General features: G+C 40.1%; 1 protein-coding gene and 1 pseudogene across 1 annotated transcript in view; both read right to left on the bottom strand.

The window, feature by feature from the left end:
• Positions 1–22,971, bottom strand: part of LOC126473309 (polycomb protein suz12-B) — a 308,357-nt gene that overhangs the window by 4,861 nt on the left and 280,525 nt on the right. The window contains exons 9-11 of the mRNA XM_050100286.1: positions 20,822–21,075; positions 19,915–20,100; positions 11,669–12,062 (exon numbers count right to left, since the gene is read on the bottom strand). Of these exons, the coding sequence (XP_049956243.1) occupies positions 11,669–12,062; positions 19,915–20,100; positions 20,822–21,075 (834 nt within the window). The remainder of the gene's footprint in view (positions 1–11,668; positions 12,063–19,914; positions 20,101–20,821; positions 21,076–22,971) is intronic.
• On the bottom strand, positions 9,424–9,541 carry LOC126476228 (5S ribosomal RNA; annotated as a pseudogene).

Genomic DNA, 22,971 nt, shown 5'->3' with positions numbered 1-22,971 from the left:
CAACAAGGCACTGTGCAAGTGGTGTTGGCTCCCTGATGTTGTGGCTGTGTTTACACAAAATGAAACGGATCCTTTGATTCAAATGAAACAATCATTGACAGGAAATGGTTATGTTCAGCAACTTTGAGGCCCTTTCCAGTCATTTGTGATGGAATTTTCATGCGTGACAATGCCCCATGTCACCAGGCCACAAATAGTTGCGACTGGTTTGAAGAACATTCTGGACAAGACGAGAAAATGATCTGGCAGCCCAGATTGCCTGACATGAAACCCATTGAACATTTATGGAACATAATCAACATGCTAGTTGATGCACAAAATCCTGCACCGGCAACACATTTGCAATTATGGATGGCTATATGGGCAGCATGGACCAATATTTCTGTAGGTGATTTCAGACGACACGTCGAGTCCAAGCCATGTGCAGCTGCTGCACCTCGCCAGGCAAAAGAAAGTCTGACATGATATCAGGAGGTATCCCGTGACTTTTGTCACCTCATTGTAATTAAATGAATGAAGAAAACTGACTAGTTAATCGTGGCTTATAGGAAACGGTTATGGCTAAAACAGGCACTAAAAATTAACATCTTTAAACCACAAACAGCTGTGCCACAACATAATTTAATGCTATCGCATTTTATTCCCTTTAGCCACTGACACAGAGGTCATATTAAATAAAAATTAAATGAGACAAACAGTTAAAAATTTAAAAACTGCAGCAATGGAAAATCCAGGATGGAACATAACACTATAACTTTAAAAAAATGAATACACATGTACCACATGAAGTAGTTTTTTCATCGATTGAATGTTCCGCAGTCAACCACCTGTTGTGCAAGGAGCACATAGTTACCTTGGACAGTAAGTTTGTTTCTGCTGGCCATGCTAACTAGGGAAGAGAAAGACAGGGACATTATTTTGACAACTATGTTAGATTTACACAGTTTGCGGCACAGATTACACAATTTCAAAAACCACCAGTAACAATGTTCATCAATACACTTTTTTTTGCAAAATACAGTAACTCACATAGCTTTAATAGGCTGTCAAAATTCTCCATTTCGTATGTTGAAAATGGATTTTGTCTAAAGCCTTTTCTTATTAGAAGAAGCATCAACAGCAGGGGAAACACAAATACAAAGAGCTCTGTGCACTTTAAATTAAAAAACTATTTTCATCAGCATCTTATCCATGCACTAACTACCTGCTTATTCTATTGTTGCACCAGAAACTATCCTATTTTGTGGCAGGATGGAAAATTCTTGTTTCTAACAATCCACTCGAGAATGAGCTGAGCATATCCCCTGGCATACAGATGTTTAGACCAAGCTGAAGTCCTTTTACTTTCACCAAGGCAAGTAAAATATCTTGCAGAAAATATAACAGACATTTACAACAGCAAGACTTGGTCTCCAAAGTGCCTATCTGAATACTAGTGTTAGCAATAAGAGATTGAAAATATTTATAGAACAAGATAAAATAATTGGATACATAAAAAATCTAGCAAACCACACAGTGCCAGGAGAAAAATTAAGGAAAAGTGCAAGCTTGCAGAGCCAGAAGGCGGAAGGGTTGAAGAGGAAGGAGGAAGGAAGAGGAATGGGAGAGTTACGGAAAAATCGCACAGCCCCTCACATCAAAGGACGCTTACTAGAAAGGATGGGAAGGAAACACTGATTGCTGGGGACTGCACTGGTTGAGTTTTGAAAAGCTGAGACCTTAAAGGTGGAATATACGGTAATAAGCAACACAGAGATTACTAACAAACACTATGCCAGAGGTAATAAGAATGGAAACCTAAGGGCATTGTGTGTGGAAGACAAGGAAAGAAAGGGACGGGTCAGAAAATGAAAGATATAGAAAACTAAAACGAAATGAAAAAAAGGCATAGTTACTGGTAAGAAATGCTGTGATCAAAGAAATTAATATAAATTAAGGCCAGGGAGTTGGCAAGAACCAAGGACATGTTGTAATGCCAGTTCCCACCTGCATAGTTCAGAGAAAGTGGTGCCAGGGGGGTGGGGGGTGAACACAGATGACATGGGTGATGAAACATGTATCAAGGTCAAAACCGATAAAGTTGCACAGCATGCTCTGTAATAGGACACTGTATGTTGCAACCACATCCTTCGTCTATGCCCACTCAGCCTATCTGATAACTCAGTGATAGACATACTGCAGTGCTTACATAACTGCTGGTACACAACATGTGACAGCAGTTCACAGGTGGCTCTCCCTTTGACAGTACATGTTTTGCCAATTAAAGGACTGGTATAGTAGGTGGCAGGACAAAATTGTGTCTTTGGAAAGCAAATCTTGGTGCTGACCGAGTGAGCCCATTGGCTGCATTTGGCTAGCCTCAGTTCTGCAGCTCGTAATGCTTCCCGGTGGCAAACAGTGAAATCTTCCATTCGCCTTTAGGACAAGGAGCTGTTTGATTCATTTCGTGTGAAATGCAAAATTTCATGTTAATTATTGAAATTTTTAATCTCGTGTACATAGCCACAGTCTTCACATCACAATGTGTTAGAGTGCCTAGGCCACTTACGCAGTTTTTAGTACCTACAGTTTACAGTCATGAATGACTTTACAAAAAATTTCTCAGGAATAGATATGTTCTCACTAGACTATCAGTAGTTTTTCCTGAAAAAAGTGTTCCAGTTCTTATTATCTTAACTGATTAACACTATAGATTTCTAATACAGAGGACTAAGCAGACCGGTTGGTCCCATCCCATGTTTATTGCCAATGGCTGCACAAACCTGACAGACAATGGTTTCCTTCATTAACTCTGAGCTGAATTTGATCTTTAACTAACTCTTTCGAGACATTTATATCCAATTACATCAATTTATGAGTAGCTTTGAATTTTTATGGACATTACTTTCAGTCAATTGAATCTATCACTAACAAAAAGACTTGTAATTATATTTCACGTATCTGGAAGTGCAGTAGAATTTATTAATGGTTTGCACTGGAGTGGAGAATCAGCTGACATGCTTTGTGATATAGGCTAGTTAGCTTAATAATTCAGTTAGTAAAGCAAGATCTATGCAACAACAGTGTTTGTTTAGTTCTCTCAGTGTATGAAATATTTTGAAAATTGGGCAAACAGATTTATAATAGTAGTGGCCTAGGAAGTTTTGTTGCTAAAGATGTTTCAGAAGAAGAAATTGCCAATAGCATGCAAAGTATGCAGCAGGAATTCATGATTATTGATTACGAGGACTACTTTAGTACCATACAACAGTGTGGGTTTAGAATAAAAACTGCCCATGCTTTGCCGATGAAAATTAGTTACAGAAATAAAGTAAACTGCCAAAGTACATGTTTTTTATATGAGAACCATGACAGAGTAGGTGACACAGTAGGTTCTCAACTGAAGTAAAGAAAAAGAGTTGGCCTTTTGTAAGTATTGTTAGTTTTTACGAAAATTTTTATTATCAAGCCTGTATCTTTGACAATTTGGTGATATAAGCTTTTATTACTGCCATATGTTGCAGGGCACAAACTGCAAATATATTTTTATGTTTTTCAAATGAGAGCTGTAGTAACATTAACAAACAAACACACAATAACCAACACATGGGAGCAGTGCACACAGAACTACTGTCAGTAAGCTTTTGCTGTCAGTGACCAGAAATCACTATGAGCTGCAGACCCAAGGCCAGTTGAGTGCATCCTATCAGCACCAAGATTTGCTGTCTCTAGACACAAGTATAGGAGAGTGCGTAGTGCAAGCCATATAGCAGAGACAGCCACAGAGGTAGGAGTCATGGGGTAGGGAAATAGGTGCAGGAGGTATTCTTGGTGTCGTGGGTAAAATGTCAGACAGAATGGACCTCATTTCACGGCATGACTTTAGGAAGTCGTAGCCTTGTCGATGTAGCTGATTAATACAATCAACACAAGGACAGCACGGAGTCACAAGAGATGTCAGGGTGTGTACACACACAACAAAAATAAAAAAAAATTAAAGAATTCCAGGTCTTCCAGTTAAAAAACACACTTCTTCCCACTAGAAAATAATCTTCTTCCAAGGTGAAAATACACTTTTTCCATGATAAGCAACAGTGTACTTCCCCTCAGAGCTGTAAAAATACCAATTCTTTGAATGGTAAAGGTTCTATACACCACCGTAGAACTTTCTGGCACTTTAGAAAATGAAACTCGGTGAAGAAATAAATGTGTTTTGGGAAGATCTTCGATATGCAGCAACATGTACACTGCATATTTTCGTATTACAAAATTATAAATCTGAATTCCACCAAACACACCACATTAGTTTCCAAAGCAGTGAAATAGAGATCGCAATGTGCTTTTGTAGAAAATCATAGCTCATGACATGATCTCACCGACCAATGGCAGCAGATTTTCAGAGCATAAGACACGTGATGTAGTCAACCAATAACATCATCACTGTATAGCAGAGTGAACACACAAATAGAAAAAGTTAACATTTTAAATTAACATACATCGTGTAGCTACAAGAAAAGCTGAGCTTTCATACATAATATTGGTCTCTGTAGCGTGTGTTACACTTTAAGATACATCACACAAATGTGTCACAAAAATTTCAAACAATGGCATTAATGTCACGTCCTCTGGGCTTGAAATTGTTCCAAGTGGCTGGACCTAAAAGTGTTAAGTTTTAAATGAGAGTCAAATGCTCTGTGATGTAACAAATTCATTGTACATTCTAACACATAACACAATCCATCCTGTATAAAAGGAAACTTCCTTCGAAAATAACGCTTTTCAAAGAACCATTCGGAATATTTTCTCACAACCTCTTGGACGTGGGTTCATTTCAGCAGCTGTTAGAGCGCGTCAGAAAATAGGTGTTACCATGCATGGGCAGCTATGACGACGTAGGATGCCAATATGCTCATACATACACACACACACACACACACACACACACACACACACACACATTAAGAGATCTAACATGATGTCATAAAAGAAATAGGACATCAGAAGATACTCCAAGAGCATAGGAATTTCATAAACCATACTAAAATGCATAATTTGGCTTAAAGAACACATTCATATGTCCAAATTCACAATGAAGTAGGCCCAAACATGATAGTAAGCTTCTCCGTGTGCTTTTCGGGATTCAAATTTTCTTGGAGTACTAATACCATATTGTCTCATGTTTGGTTCTTTATCAGGGCATAATGACATACATGATAGAAGATGAAAATGTGCGCTTGAGATTCAGCAAATAGTTGAAACTAGCAAATAGTGTGCAATGAAACACTTTGTTTCTTATAAATTGATTGCATCTGCAGAGAAGATTAATAAAAGCCACATTTATATTAAGCAAAACAACAAAAATAATTTCATTGTTGAGTAAGGCAAATTGATGCTCGACTGCCAAAAATGTGGACACAAAATAAAATCTTAATTCACTTGGTAGCTCCAGGCCACAGAAACATGTGAACTGTAAATGAAGAGGAAACAAACATCACTAAATGCAAACACAGGTCACTATCCCCCTCTCCACAACAACCCATAGCGCTCTGTGAATGTGTGAATCTGGCACCTTGGGTGCACCAGAAAATTTTTTCTGGGTAGCACAACTGCTTCTTGCTACTGCTGCACCCACACTTCAAGTAGCTAGAAACAGGAGAAGGTACTGCTCATACGCAACTCAACTGCACATGATCGTCCTGGCGACTGCTCAAAACGAACTTAATGTAGACAGTTGTGATGTCATGCTCATCGGAAGCAGTTTGCTGTTATGAAGTATTCCATAGTCTTCGTCCTAAAATCTTTAACACATTTATTGACATTTTATTGCTGCAGTATTATTTTGCAGTAGCAGGATACAGTAAAATTCTTTGTTAGACTATCAGTTCTTCTTACCAGTAAAAATTACAAAAACTTAAGATTAAAACAATGAACAATTTCTGGAATTCCAAAAAATTCCCAGGTTCTTCCTGGTTTTCTCCCAGATAAAAAGATACCTAGATTTTTCCCAGATTGCCTGGTTGTACCTGAGTGTATACAAGCCGGATATACTTCTAGGTAATTTTTTGGTGGGATCAGCAGTATCAGGATTGAATGTGATGGCCCGGGAAATCTGTTGTTGTTGTCATCGTTGTCGTCTTCTTCTTCTTCTTCTTCTTCTTCTTCTTCAGTCCAGAGATTGGTTTGATGCACCTCTCCATGCTACTCCATCTTGTGCAAGCTTCTTAATTTCCCACTATCTACTGCAGCCTACATCCTTCTGAATCTGTTTAGTGTATTCATCTCTCGGTCTTTCTCTATGATTTTTACCCTCCACACTGCCCTCCAATACTAAATTGGTGATCCCTTGATATGTCCTACCAACCGATCACTTCTTCCTAGTCAAGTTGTGCCTCAAATTTCTCTTATCCCCAATTCTATTCAATACTTCCTCATTAGTTATGTGATCTACCCATCTCATCTTCAGCATTCTTCTGTGGCACCACATTTTGAAAGCTTCTATTCTCTTCTTGTCTAAACTATTTATCGACACGTTTCACTTCCATACATGGCTACACTCCATACAAATACTTTCAGAAACGACTTCCTGACACTGAAATCTATATGCGACGTTAATAAATTTCTCTTCCTCAGAAACGCTTTTCTTGCCATTGCCAGTCTACATTTTATATCTTCTCTACTTCGACCATCATCAGTTATTTTGCTCCCCAAATAGCAAAACTCATTTACTACTTTAAGCGTCTCATTTCCTAATCTAATTCCCTCAGCATCACCCGATTTAATTCGACTACATTCCATTATCCTCATTTTGGTTTTGTTGATGTTCATCTTATATCCTCCTTTCAACACACTGTCCATTCCGTTCAGCTGCTCTTCCAAGTCGTTTGCTGTCTCTGACAGAATTACAGTGTCATCGGCGAACCTCAAAGTCTTTATTTCTTCCCCATGAATTTTAATTCCTACTCCAAATTTTTCTTTTGTTTCGTTTACTGCTTGTTCAATATACAGATTGAAACTGCTTGTTCAATATACAGATTGAATAACACCAGGGGTAGGCTACAACCCTGTCTCACTCCCTTCCCAACCACTGCTTTCCTTTCATGCCCCTCAACTCTTATAACTGCCATTTGATTTCTATACAAATTGTAAATAGCCTTTCACTCCCTCTATTTTACCCCTGCCACCTTCAGAATTTGAAAGAGGATATTCCAGTCAACATTGTCAAAAGCTTTCTCTAAGTCTACAAATGCTAGAAACATAAGTTCGCCTTTCCTTACTCTGTCTTCTAAGATAAGCTGTAGGGTCAGTATTGCCTCACATGTTCCAAAATTTCTATGGAATCCAAACTGATCTTCCCCGAGGTCGGCTTCTACCAGTTTTTCCATTCATCCGTAAAGAATTTGTGTTAGTATTTTGCAGCCGTGGCTTATTAAACTGATAGTTTGATAATTTTCACATCTGTCAACACCCGCTTTCTTTGGGATTGGAATTATTATATTCTTCTTGAGGTCTGAGGGTATTTCACCTGTCTCATACATCTTCCTCACCAGATGGTAGAGTTTTGTCAGGGCTGGCTCCCCCAAGGCTATCAGTAGCTATAATGGAATGTTGTCTACTCCCGGGGCCTTGTTTCGACTTAGGTCTTTCAGTGCCCTGTCAAACTCTTCACGCAGTATCATACCTCCCATTTCATCTTCATCTGCATCCTCTTCCATTTCCATAATATTGTCCTCAAGAATATCGCCCTTGTATAGACCCTCTATATACTCCTTCCACCTTTCTGCTTTCCCTTTGCTTAGAACTGGGTCTCCTTTCATCAATTAAATTCAATATTTCTTCTGTTACCCAAGGATTTCTATTAGTCTTAGTCTTTTTACCTACTTGATCCTCTGCTGCCTTCACTATTTCACCTATCAAGGCTATCCATTCTGATTCTACTGTATTTCTTTCCCCCATTCTTGTCAATCGTTCCCTAGTGCTCTCCCTGAAACTCTCTACAACCTCTGGTTCTGTCAGTTTATCCACGTCCCATCTCCTTAAATTCCCACCTTTTTGCAGATTCTTCAGTTTTAATCTACAGTTCATAACCAATAGATTGTGGTCAAAGTCCACAACTGCCCCTGGAAATGTCTTACAATTTAAAACCTGGTTCCTCTATCTCTGTCTTACCATTATGTAATCTACCTGAAACCTTCCAGTATCTCCAGGGTTCTTCCATGTATACAACCTTCTTTTATGATTCTTGAACCACGTGTTAGCTATGATTAAGGTATCCTCTGTGAAAATTCTACCAGGTGGCTTCCTCTTTCATTCCTTACCCCCATTCCATATTCACCTACTATGTTTCCTTCTCTTCCTTTTCCTACTATCGAATTCCAGTCACCCATGACTATTAAATTTTCCATCTCCCTTCACTATCTGAATAATTTCTTTTATCTCATCATACATTTCATCAATCTCTTCGTCATCTGCAGAGCTAGTTGGCACATAAACATGTGCTACTGCGGTAGGCATGGGCTTCGTATCTATCTTGGCCACAATAATGCGTTCACTAAGCAGTTTGTAGTAGCTTACCCGCATTCCTATTTTTGTATTCATTATTGAACCTACTCCTGCATTACCCCTATTTGATTTTGTATTTATAATCCTGTATTCACTTGACCAGAAGTATTCTTCCTCCTGCCACCGAACTTCACTAGTTCCCAATATATCTAACTTTAACCTATCCATTTCCCTTTTTAAATTTTCTAATCTACCTGCCTGATAAAGGGATCTGACATTTCACGCTCCGATCCGTAGAACACCAGTTTTCTTTCTCCTGATAACAACGTCCTCCTGAGTAGTCCCAGCCCGGAGATCCGAATGGGGAACTATTTTACCTCCGGAATATTTTACCAAAGAGGATGCCCTCATCATTTAACCACACAGTAAAGCTGCATGCCCTCGGTATGGTGGTATATTGCTGTAAAGAATCTATATCTGAACAAAAATATTTGCCTTGAATGCCAAGCCTTTATGGGAGTGAACACCTGACATGGAAAGGATGGCAACTGTCAAAATGTAGGTTCTGTTGTTTATTAGTAGGTTTAATGTGAACAGGAAGTACGTAGCTGATCCACCAGTGAGAATGAGATCAACATCAAGAAAAGAGGGATAGGAGTCTGTATAGGACCATATGAGATTTAATTTGGAGAAAATATTTATTGGGGGGGGGGGGGGGGGGGAAGGGGGGGGGGGGGGAACTCCTTAACAGGCCATGAAGGCCCAATGGTACCGACTGGCCGCTGTGTCATCCTCAGCCCATAGGTGTCATTGGATGAGGATATTGAGGGGCATGTGGTCAGCACAACACTCTCTCGGCTGTATGTCAGTTTCAGAGACCGGAGCCGCTACTTCTCAATCATGTAGCTCCTCAGTTTGCATCACAAGGGCTGAGTGCACCCTGCCTGCCAACAGCACTCGGGATACCAGATGCTTACCCATCCAAGTGCTAGCCCAGCCCAACAGCACTTAACTTCGGCGATCCGAAGGGAACCGGTGTTACCACTGTGGCAAAGCCATTGGCGAGAAGATTTAGTGATACCCAAAATTTTAACAGATCAGCCTCACCTTGGGGCCATATGTCATCAATATATCTAAAACAAATCAGCGGCTGAAGGCTAATGGATCCCAATAAAGCACTTTCCAAGCGACACATGAAAATCTAGATGTAGGAAGGAGCCATCCTGGTCCCCATGGCCAGTTATGGCTCAGCAGTTGGTTGTTAAGTATAAAGTTGATTAAGATGAGCAGGAAGGATGTCATATGTTTGGGATCATGTGGGCACTGGTTGAGGTTATATTCAGCAGCAGACAGACCACAAACATGGGGATTTATGATATAGAGGGAGGTGGCCTCAATAGTGACAAGCAAGGTGTGTGGAGGGAGGGGGATGGCACAGGAAATGCTGGTATCTTTACCATACCTTCTAAGCTGTGTTACTGCAAATGCTAACGCTATTCTTGAATCTGAAAATTACAACAAGAATTCTCTATCAGACGCGATCCTTTTCTTCTTTGATGTACTATCAGCGAAATTTCAAGTGTTTTTGTATTGCAGCAACCTGTATGTCTAACTATGTAACTGCCCATCCTGCGAATCACCACCTTTAACACAGTCATCTGTTGTCATTTTAGCGTTGTGCTAAAAGAGCTAAGTCAACGTGTGTGCCTGATAGGTATGCACTCTATTTCATTTACATGTCGTTCAAATATGAAACAAATTACACACAAAATACAGTAGGTACAAAAAAATGTACGTATATATTAAATTGTTATGAACTGATAAATTCAGAAAAATGATCCTTGCATTATCTGATGGTGAATAGTATTATTACTATTATTATTATTACAACCATAACTATTTGGAATCAAAGAACAGTTCCAGTTGCACTTTTATTTTGTATCACAAAATAGGCAGCCTGTCTAAATACCTCCACTGCACTTGGCTCTTAACCTCTTGAAAATGGCCTTCGTGGCTGAAAACAAGTCGTGATGATAAAAAACGGAAGTGCACTTTGTGCAGCTTTTTGATTCCAAGTAATTACTACAGTTCCCGGACCCTGCCCCAACATGTTCTACATACTGGACAAGAAATTTATTATTATTTTTATTATTAATGTAAACTATATAAATAACACCTAAGAATCAATACGAAATGACAACCAGAAATAATGCATCATCTAATAATATGATAGTTCTTTAGCACAATAATAACAATCTGTGATTTTAAAACTAAATATTGCAGATAGAGAAATGCCATTGTAGAAATGTAGAAACAAGTTTGCTGGGGCCACTTTAAATTAGGTAGCACTGCAGATGGCTAAAATTGAACAGACAAAGTAACCAGAAAACATAAAACTAATAATTTGTTTTTCAGTCCTTCCATTCTATTTCCACTACGCATTTCATTTCAATAGTTATCTCAACATTATTTCACTGTCAAACTTGGAAAATCCAGGATGGAATATAAAAATATTATGAGAAGAATAGTTGCTACTCACCATATACTGTAGATGCTGAGTCGCAGATAGGCACAACAAAAAGACTGTCACGAAATAAGCATTTGGCCAACTTGGCCTTTGTCAAAAATAGACAAAACACACACACACACACACACACACACACACACACACACACACACACACGACCACAGTCTCTGGCAGCTTAGTCTGGGCTCAGCTGCTGGAGACTGTGACCATGTTTGGGCAAGTTGCATTTGCATGCGTATGCATGTATGTGTGTGCTGTCTATTTTTGACAAAGGCCTTGTTGGCCGAAAGCTTATTTTGTGACAGTCTTCTTCTTGTACTTATCTGCGACTCAGCATCTCTGCTATATGATGTGTAGCAATTATCCTTTTCATAATATTGTTACATTATTTCATTGTGTTTTGAATAAGCGAATTTGTATTTTCATGAATTTTTACAGTTTTTCTGTAATTTGAAGCAGTGGACAAAAACAAAACTACCAGTGATGGCTTCTGTCATCAACTTGTTTCTTCATCTAGTTTATTTTATTGACTTAACGTGCAACAGGCAGATAATGTGAATGTATATTGAAGATACAGAACTCTTTTTCATCACTGGACTATAGCAAATGTAGTTAGGACACTGTAAAAACAAACGTGATTAAACAAATTTCAGTTCTCCTCACCTGGTGTGGGCTCGCTATGCCACCTTGCAGCTGCTGGTGTGAAGAGACTGAAGAGCCTGACTGTGATGATGCAGGAGCTGTAGCAGTTTTCGGTGGTGATTTTCGGCGTGGAGTTGGAGGAGCTTCACCACCAGCTGCTCCTTGAAGCTCCCACATTTTGCGTTGTGTCTGCCATGACTCTTGTAATATATTGCGTACGTCACCACTTTCACTAATAAGTTCTTGTAAGCGCTGGATGGTTGTATAGTGTGTAACAGGACTCACCAGACCAAAGTCAAACAAGCTACACATGTGAAGCACAAAATTGCGATATAAATTCTTCTGCAACAGCTCCTTTCCCTTAGCTTGCAAAAACATTGTACAAGCCAACGGAATCTGGCAGTCACCAACATATCTGTAAAATAAAAAGCAAAAGGGAGTCATTTGATTGTGACCTCATCAGCAAATTTAGGTACAAGGTCAAATTCATCACAAAAGCTTTAGATTTAAAAATTATACATCAGTATTGTAAAATATCAATAATATATAAACTTAATGACGCACAGCAAGTGGTTGGTGACCTGACAGCTGTCTTCATGAGGTGTGAAAAAATTGGTAGAAAAGCTTACTGAACGATTAGATCTATACATCATAATGAAACTTAAAGAGTTTAGTGTCTAGCTGACATTGAGGTTCCTACAAATAAAGCACTAGCTCAATTGAACGTGGAAGGGAAAGGACAACAGCTGCTGTCTCATTGAATAACTTGTTCACACACTCTGCTACAGAGATATTAGAATGCCAAAGGAAAGGGGGAACGGGCAAATTGCATTCCAGTTTGAATCTTACAAATTCTACCAATTACTGCCACTAAGTGATTGATTCCGACCACATTTGCTCCAACACATTCAGAATTGCATGCAGCTCCAAACTATGTATGTATATAAATACAGAGTGCAAATGCAAATATTTAATATCCAACTAGATAAAAATAACGACACTCAAAGGAGTCATCCCTGGTCAAGAAATGAATATGAGATGTAGTAAAATTGTTTTGTTTATGCGAAATTTTATAAAATTAAAACTGAAGGTTATCAGACAATGGAAAAACCTCACATCCGCTGAAAGAACCACAATCCACCACATAAAAATTGATCCCGATCTTGCAATCCTGCCTGCTGCCAAAGGCTCCACCACTTGTTTTGAACCACAAGGATTACCTGGCAGAAGGATTCCGCCTGCTGTCAGATTTATCCACCTACAAACCTCGCCACTGCGATCCCATTACAGAAATCCAGCAGGAACTCGTGTCTCATCAAATCCTTACGCCCATCCCAGAACCTTTCTCCGGAGTCCATCTCTCTCCTCACCCCTACCACTTCCCATACTCCTGCCTTCTAAATGCTTCCTGAAGTCCATAAACCCAACCACACAGGATGCCCTATAGTGGCCAGTTACTGTGCCCCCACCGAGAGAATTTCTGCTCTCGTAGACCAACACCTGCAGCACATTACCGGCAGCCTATTCCACTATATAAAAGATACCAACCATTTCCTCCACCAACTCTCGACAGTTTGTCCCTTTACCATCATCACTACTGATGCCACCTCATTTTACACTAATATCCCTAGTGCCCATGGCCTTACTACTATTGAACACTACCTTTCCCAATGCCTGACTGATTCCAAACAACCCCCTTCTTAATCACAACGACCACCTATATCCTCACACACAATTACTTCTCCTTTGAAGGCATTACTTACAAACAAATCTGGGGTACAGTTATGGATACTCGCATGGCACCATCCTACGCCAACCTATTCATGGGCTACCTACAGGAATCCTTACTAATCGCCCAGTCTCAAACACCTCATTTGGTTCAGATACACTGATGACATCTCTGTGATCTGGATCAAGGGCGAGGACACCCTATCCACATTCCTCCAGAATCTCAACACCTTCTCACCCATTCATTTCACCTGGTCCTACTCAACCCAACAAGCCAGCTTCCTTGATGTTGACCGACATCGCAAAGATGGCTATATCTGTACCTCTGTCTATATCAAACCTACCAACCACCAGCAATACCTCCACTTTGGCAGCTGCCACCCATTATGTACAGCCCAGCTATCCATGGCCATTGCATCTGCAGTGACGAGCGGTCCCACACGAAATATACCGAGTGTCTCACTGAGGCCTTTACAGACCGTAATTACATTCCCAACCTTGTACAAAATCAGATCTCCCGTGCCTTAACTTCCCACTCGCCCACCACCTCCCTAAGTCCCAACATCCAGTCACAGAAGAGCACCCCCTCATGACTCTGTACCAACCTGGACTGGAGCAACTGAATTACATTCTCTGCATGGGTTTCGACTACCTCTTGTCGTGCCCTGAAATAAGAAATGTCTTACCCACGATACTTCCCATCCCTCCCACAGTGGTATTCCGCTGCCCAACAAACCTACACAATATCCTTGTCCATCCCTACATAACCCCTGCTCCCAGCCCCTAGCCTCATGGCTCATATCCCTATAACAGACCTAGATGCAAAACCTGTCCCATACATCCTCTCATCGCCACCTACTTCAGTTTGGTCACAAACATTACCTATTTCATCAAAGGTATGGCTATCTGTGAAACCAGTCATGTGATCTAGAAGCTAAGCTGCAACCACTGTGCTGCATTCTACGTGGGCATGACGACCAACAAACTGACTGCCCGCATGAATGGCCATTGACAAACTGTGTCCAAGAAACAACTGGACCACCCTGTTGCGGAGCATGCCACCCAACACAATGTTCTTCATTTCAATGACTGCTTCACAGCTTTTCTGAATTGTGCACGTGGGAACACTCACTGCAATATATCCTACATTGCTGTAAGGCTCCAACAACAGTCATCAGAGGCCACACGATAACATCAGCAGACAGCTTGGTCACAGTGCGTCCTATCTCATTCGTCAGTTTTTGACGGGATAGAGGAGGTTAGGTTAGGACGGAATCTATTTTATGTACGAAGTATGCTATATTTTAAACTCTAAGGATGGGATGGATACCACGACACCTCTGTGCTTGGAGACGAATGATGCAATTTGGCTTTTGCTGTTATAAGATGCATGTAAATGAGCTGTATATGTCTCGAAATGAACACGGCGAGTACTGTAGACTCTGTTCTCAATTACTGGAACTACCAGACAAGTTTTACAAATATACGAGATGAAGGGAAAAACACCATGCTACAACAGTTAAAAACATTCTAACTTTGCTACACCACTTTCTTCTCTCACTAGCAATTGGCATCAGAAGGGACCACAACCTTAGAAACTAATGGGTCATAACTGATGTTTTTCATATTTATTTGTGTGTATTATGAATATATGTAATTTCACTGATATACTGCACTAATGATTTTTCCAAAACATGTTCATAGTGTGGTTTATTATGCTACAGTGGCAGGATGTACAACTTTGGACTGTAAAGCTTTTGCCAATGAAGCTATGAACACATAATGGTTAATTTACATGGTGGAAGTACATACGACACATGAATAAAATTTGTTTGTAAGAAAGCAAGTATTATCTAATTAATGAATGAAAGAGTTATCGTTTCACAGCAACTCACTTTATTCTAAAAATGGAGCAAATTAATGCAGTACTGGCTGGATATTCAGATTCTAGTACACTTCACTGTTCTCTAAATGCTTATCCACCAGATTTGAGAAAGGAAGTAACAACATTCTTGGTGGCAGTATCATTTCAGATTGAGTGTTGCTTTTAATAAAGAAACTCAATATTACAGTGTCTTTTAGTGCACTTGCACAACTTCAAAATTTGGTTTAGAAAAAATTAAAACTTTCCTAGAACAGGTATTTGAGCTGCAAGAGTGAAAATATTAGATTTTACATTCATATTTAGAGCATCATAAATAACATCTAACATGTCACACAAAAATTTTGAAACTGTACTTTTCAGAATGTGGTATAGGCCGAATTATTAGAAAAATTTAATCAGCAGATGTCAAATATCAAAGTGTCACTTCTGGTTTCACTTGAACCAGAACTACATCTTTAATGTGATAATTGAATTTTTTAATAGACCTCGCATCACACCTTTATAAGTAGGGGCTTACTCGAAATCTGTTTTGCTGAATTTATTTAATGCTGTGCAGGCGTAAGTCAAATAACCTTCCAAGACTGTCATTCAGTATCTGTGTGAAAGACAGACAAAGTTCAGTGTATGATACTCTGAACACCCAAAGCACTGAAAGTGGAAACATACATGTACACCATATTTGCAAACCACTTCATATAACAGAATCACCACCTTACTGCCATAAAAACAACACCAGTAAGCAGTAATAAAGAAACTGTAGACAGCTGATGTCCACCTACCACAACCCAAAAAGATCTACATTAGCTTTAAGAAAAAAGATAAGCCATCCTTATCTCTTGAACAAATTATTTTTCGAGGTTATAGCCACACACCTAAAAAATCTTTCCTATCTCATAAAAAACATGGCGAGTATGATACTGTGCCCTCAGTTATCAGAATAACCAGACAAGTTTTACAAATATATGAGATGACTGGAGAAACGTTCTGTTACATACTCAAGATAATTTGTGGTGACCTTGAAACGCAAGTTATAAAACTATGTTTCACTGTATGTATTTAAAGTTGTGCTGACATACGTCAATTAACCTTCTGTGACTGTCATTTAGCACACCAGTGAAAGACAAGCATAAGGTGTAGCATAAGATACTCTGATAACCTACAGCATTTAAAAGTGGAAATATATACCTTACACCACATTTTCAAACAACTTCATATTAACAATATCAGTAATAATAATTTGTACACAACTAATGACAACCCAGCACACAAAAGATCCTGTGCAGTAGCTATAATCATATAAGATACACCACCCTCTTCACTTGAACAAATTAATTTTTGAGGTTATAGTCTATGCCTAAAATTTCTAGTAAAGATTTTGCCTATTTGACGTTTTGAATAAACCTATTTCAGTCCATAGATTCTACACTATATCCTGATTATTATAATTTCATCCTCAGGATGCCACAAACTCAATCTTTCTTGGTCTAAACTTATTAGTTTCTCATGCTCCATATTTCATGTGTGAGAATGTCTGTAGGTTTGACTGAAGAAAACAAACTGATCTGAGTATCACCGATTGTCATCTGAGGTCTGTGTGTTCAGGAGATAGGATCCCCCTTACTCCCACCCAATTGCCTCTCTAGGGCTGCCCCTAGTTTCTCAAAGTGAATTTGCCTGATTTCCAGACAAGTTTCAGCATTTTTCCCTGACAAATGTTGAGATCTCAAGGATGAGTAAAGACATAAGTTGACAAAAAAATGTAGGGACTTCTGTATTTCTAAGCATGTGAGCAAAACTGTTCAGTACTAATATAGACATATTTTGTGATGAACTGTATTTAGATGGAGTAAACAAGTCAAATGGTATATGTGTTTCCTTAACTGCTGTTATTTTATTTCAATAAAACAACACACATTTGGTGACAAAAATATGCATTTCCTTGGAGTCACACGAAAGAATTAAAATACTTTCACTGATTTCATAAATAACCCCAGAGAAAAGTAGGCATCTTGAAAAAAGTTTATAAGGTGGGGAAAGAGTTGTGAAAATCAACACTAGGTGACTGCCAATAAAATGTTGGTTCTCTGTATTTGTTATTGTCAATTATTACCCACTGTGTTAGGTCTATTATTTTAGTGGTATTGAGTATCCACCTACTTAGCTGAGCGGAAATGCGTTTGCCTACCATGCAGCGGACCCAGGTTCGATTCCCGGTTGGGTTGGAGATTTTCTGCACTCGTGGACTCGTGTGTTATGTTGTCCTCATCATCATTTCATGATCACCGACATGCAAGTCGGCAATCATTTCATGATCACCAATGTGCAAGTCGGCCAATGTGGCGTCACCTGAACGAAGACTTAAAACCTGGCAGCTGAACTTCCCTGTACGGAGCCTCCTGGCCGTCAATGCCACACAATCATTTCATTTTGCAGGTATTGTGTGATTTTTCTTTCAAGAAATATATGAGTATATAGCTTACAATCTGCCAGTGACTGCCACAATTTTCTTCTTCTTACCGTCCATACTTCCTAATATACTGACTACTTTCAAAGTGCCAAAATGTACTAGAATAAATAAAATGTCAATAAAATGCCACACTGAACAATATACTTGTGGTGAGACAGTCAGAATTCCTGAAATCCATCACCTGTGGCCTCTGCCTGCTGAGCAGCACCATAATCCTGGGACCATGATGAAAATACGCCGCATTATGCCACACACACACACACACACACACACACACACACAGCCTGCGGGCAGTTCGGTAAGACTAGATCCAACAGGCAGAGCTTGCACATTAGTGGGAAACGGGCTTCAGATTGGAAAGCCCGATCCGTTAGAGATACCTGCAGAAATGGCCTACGGTTTTGGCTCGTCATGGAAGTCCACTGGTGCGGCCAGCTAATCACGAGTCACAGACAGCATGTTGATGATATGAGACTGCGGTGATCAACCCATGCAACAGGTAACTTGCACAAATACTCTGAGAATCAATGCTAATGAGGATAGGTAGCAACTCTCTGTGAAGAAGATCGCTGATCCACAGATAGTCACGTAGAAAAGACAACCACACTCTCACAACTAAATTTTTGACCGTGGCCTTTGTCAGAAAACAAGAGAAAACACACTTTCACATAATTACTCTGACACAACTCACGCATACATGACCACCGTCTCCAGCCATTGCGTCTTAGTCTCTGAGAATCAGATCCAAACAAACCGCTCCTCACGCCTTCCTGCCTCTCATTGGTAGTTGCTAGACTAGCGGCAAGAACTGGTTGCAGCACCGACTGCAAGCTCACAACTAAATTTTTGACCGTGGCCTTTGTCAGAAAACAAGAGAAAACACACTTTCACATAATTACTCTGACACAACTCACGCATACATGACCACCGTCTCCAGCCATTGCGTCTTAGTCTCTGAGAATCAGATCCAAACAAACCGCTCCTCACGCCTTCCTGCCTCTCATTGGTAGTTGCTAGACTAGCGGCAAGAACTGGTTGCAGCACCGACTGCAAGCTGAGGGGAGCGCTTAGGAAGGAGAGAAGCAGTACGAATGAGGGAGTAGGGAGTGGCGCACGTACCCAGCTGCACCCAGCCAGTGACGATGCATGACATCTCAGCAAACAAACCACTTTATCTACTGACACAAAATAATGAGACTTTTCCAGCGTTTTCTTCAAACTTCCCTGATACTACCTTGATTTCCCTGACATGTTTGAAATTCCCTGATTTCCAGAACATGTGGCAACCCTGCTCTCCCATCATGCGCTGTTGCTCATAGCCTGGCTTCAGCTGCTAGAGACTGGGGTCGTTTGTTTGCTTGTTTGTTTGTTCTTTGATGACCCTTCTAGAAAACAGGAGAGACCTGCACTTTTTTCCACTCACAAGAAACACTTTGCTCCTTCAGTGACCTACTGTTCACACATGCTAGAAGAGCAGCTAGTTCAGTTGGTTTTCTATACCACGGCCACTTATTTTGTTATCTGCCACTTCGATATCCGTGCGATGATTTACAGCAGGAATTAGAGTGTCATCTTCCTCAGTGAAACAGTTTACGAAAAAGATTTTCAGTATTTCTGCTTGTCTCTCTGACCCTATTTCGATGTCGTTATGGTCTCAGAGTGTCTGGACAGAGAGCTTTGACCAATTTGCCGATTCAACAGAAGACTGAAACTTCGAGATTTTTTGTCAAGATATCGTGATAACGTAGCACAGTGAATAACTCAGTTTCTTCTGTGATTATTTGAATTCCCACACTAATGAAGTGAAGTTCTGCAAAGTAGTCATGAGGTGTTTTTAAAGTATAAAGGAAGTTGACACAACTATTATACATCCCATCTGCTACACACAAAAAGACTACTGACAACGAAATTGAAGATGTAAGCTAAACATAGTCAGCAATTAGGGACAATATGGGGATAAATTAAATGAAAGAATAGAGTGATTACGTTTATCTGTGATACAGCCCTGCAAATATATTTTTGTTAAGATTGAAGTATAAAAATCAATAATCTTAAATTTATCCATTTTACAGTGACATTGGTCAGTTTCTGTGAGGAAAATGTGAAAGATTTTATTCTTAAGTGGGAAAAAAATAGTAATGAATGAATTAACAACGGGTGAGCTGGAAGTTAATAACATCAACTCACCCATGCTTCATAACATGAAGGTTCCACATTTTCATGAGCTCCTTTTCACCCTCATTCACATCTGTGAATTCATCAATCATCATCATTGTTTTAGTTTGTAGCCACTTAGGATCATGTTCTCCTTCTGAATCCACGTCCATCTCCTTTGGATAAATTGGCAGGCACGTTGTTGTATGGTGATATAACCTGAAAATATCAACAATGTTAAGTTCTCATCTTTCACAACATAACAAGCCTTCCACAGCAACTAGAGGAGAAAGGACAGAAAATCATCTGAATTTATCACCAACTCATCACAGTGACTGATGAAATCAAACATTTCCCTACTCTGAAGACAGGTTAGAGATAGGTTTGATTTCATCACCAGTGTCACAGATTCTTCATGATATCACGATGACCAGTTACTGGCACATTCATATGATTTTCCCTCCTTTGTCCACTAACTGCTGTGGAAGGTATGTTAACCGAGAAGCCATCTTGTTCAAATTCCAGTGTCACCCTAACACATTAGTTTCACACAGTTTTGTCACAAGCAGCTTATGAGAAATTGAAATTCGCTGTTGTTAACAAGAAAGCAGAGTAAGTAATGATGATGTCTTTCTTCTTCATTTACTTCAATGAAATGGTAGTAGGAGAGAAAGAAGTGGATGGAAGAGTGCACAAAAATGATGGAAAATGACAATGAGGAAAGTAAGAAAAGAGGCACGATAGTATATGTCAGGATGACCAATGAAGGAGGACAGGAAATTGAGAATGTAAATGAATTCAAGGAGGTGTGGTAGGAATATTCTGTACAGTTACTAAATCCTAATGGAAACATAGTAAATGAAAATGAGGAGCCTGGTAATGTACAGGATGTTGAGACGGACCTAATCTGCACAGAAGTATACGAAACACTAAGACTCACCTATTGTGACCAGTTATGTATGGCCGCTGACCATCGAATTCATTCTCATCAAGCTCCAGGAATTCTGAGAGGCTAGGTTTTGGTCGTTTTGGACGGCACACAAGAATGTTAGACACAGCAGTTCGGCGAACTGGGCCATTACGTGAAAATGCAAACCCAGGAGGTTGTGATATGAGGTCATGTGGACTTCCTGTATATGAGCCGTCATAGCATTCATTTATGGCTACATCAATACGGGCACCTTGTGGAATTGGCTGTAAGCAATATCAAGATTTACACATCAGTCACTGATTTAAACAGGATCACTATTACATAAAATTTTGGACAACATTTACAATATACAGTCTACTCTCAGCACTACCACTAAAATCATTCTGTATTTTACACGCAAATGCGCACGCGCACTCTCATGCATGCGCGCATTGGTGTGTCATATTTTTAGTTCGGAATCGATTCCGTAATGCAAGTTCTCTACTCTATATTATTGTTTCGCTATTGCTCAGCACACATTTCCGTGTTAGGTATCTGTCAATGGGAAAAAGGTAGCCATAGTGAATTAGACAATGTTATCCATGACTTGCTCTGTACGGCACTCTCACAAGTTGTCTTATAGATTCACCTAGAAGACACAATGTGAAATAATGAACTCTATCCCTGTTCCAAAGAGAAAAAGACAGATGTGATAACTTTAGCCAAGCTGACTAATAAAATCACAGTCCACCATTATTATCATCATTCTTCTCTGATGTGGCAAGAGGTGCCAACTCTTTGTTTGTGAGAGGGGATAACTTTCCTGACCAGGAATTAGCAAATCACATTGGTCAGCTGAGAAGGACACTAACTGGTGAAATAAAATTGTATTTTATACACAACTATCTATCTCTAGTACGGCAGAACATACACTATGTGATGAAAAGTATCCGGACACCTGGCTGAAAATGGCTTACAAGTTCGTGACGCCCTCCATCAGTAATGCTAGAATCCAATGTGGTGTTGGCCCACTCTTAGCCTTGATGACAGCTTCCACTCTCATAAGCATATGTTCAATCAGGTGCTGGAAGGTTTCTTGGGGAATGGCAGCCCATTCTTCACGGAGTGCTGCATTGAAGTGAGGTATCGATGTCGGTTGGTGAGGCCTGGCACGAAGTCGGCGTTCCAAACCATCACAAAGGTGTTTTATAGGATTCAGGTCAGGACTCTGTGCAGGTCAGTCCATTACAGGAATGTTATTGTCATGTAACCACTACGCCTCAGGCCACTCATTATGAGCAGGTGCTCGATCATGTTGAAAGATCGAGTCGCCACCCCGGAACTGCTCTTGAACAGCTGGAAGCAAGAGGGTGCTTGAGACATCAATGTAGGGCTGTGCTATGACAGTGCCACACAAAACAACAACGGGTACAAGCCCCCAACACTGCTTCCGAATGTTATTGTTGGCACTACACACCCTGGCAGATGACATTCACCGGGCATTCGCCACACCCACGCCCTGCCATTGGATCGCCACATTGTGTACCGCGATTCGTCACTCCACACGTTTTTCCACTCTACAATCATCCAATGTTTACGCTTCATACACCAAGCGAAGCATGTTTGGGCTTTTACCGGTGTGATGTGTGGCTTATGAGCAGCTGCTCGACCATGAAACCCAAGTTTTCTCACCATCTGCCTTACAGTCATAGTACTTGCAGTGGATCCCGATGCAGTTTGGAATTCCCACGCGATGGTCTGGATAGATATCTGCCTATTACACATTACGACCCTCTACAACTGTCGGTGGTCTCTGTTAGTTAACAGACAAGGTTGGCCTGTATGTTTTTGTGCTGCATGTATGCTTTCACGTTTCCACTTCACTATCACATCGGAAACAGTGGACCTAGGAATGTTTAGGAACGTGGACATCTCGCGTACAGACGTACGACAAGTGACACCCAATCACTTAACCACGTTCGAAGTCGTGTGTTCTGTGGAGCACCCTATTCTGCTCTCTCACAATGTCTAATGGCTACTGGGGTCACTGATATGGAGAACCTGTCAGCAGGTGGCAGCACAATGCACCACATATGAAAAACATGTTTTTGGGGGTGTTCGGATACTTTTGATCACATAGTGTATGTGGGTTATGCCATTTATTTTGTATGGGATGCTGA

This window comes from Schistocerca serialis, chromosome 4 (genome assembly GCF_023864345.2).
Source record: "Schistocerca serialis cubense isolate TAMUIC-IGC-003099 chromosome 4, iqSchSeri2.2, whole genome shotgun sequence".
NCBI classification, from domain to species: domain Eukaryota; kingdom Metazoa; phylum Arthropoda; class Insecta; order Orthoptera; family Acrididae; genus Schistocerca; species Schistocerca serialis.
This window is presented reverse-complemented; position numbering and strand designations above follow the sequence as displayed.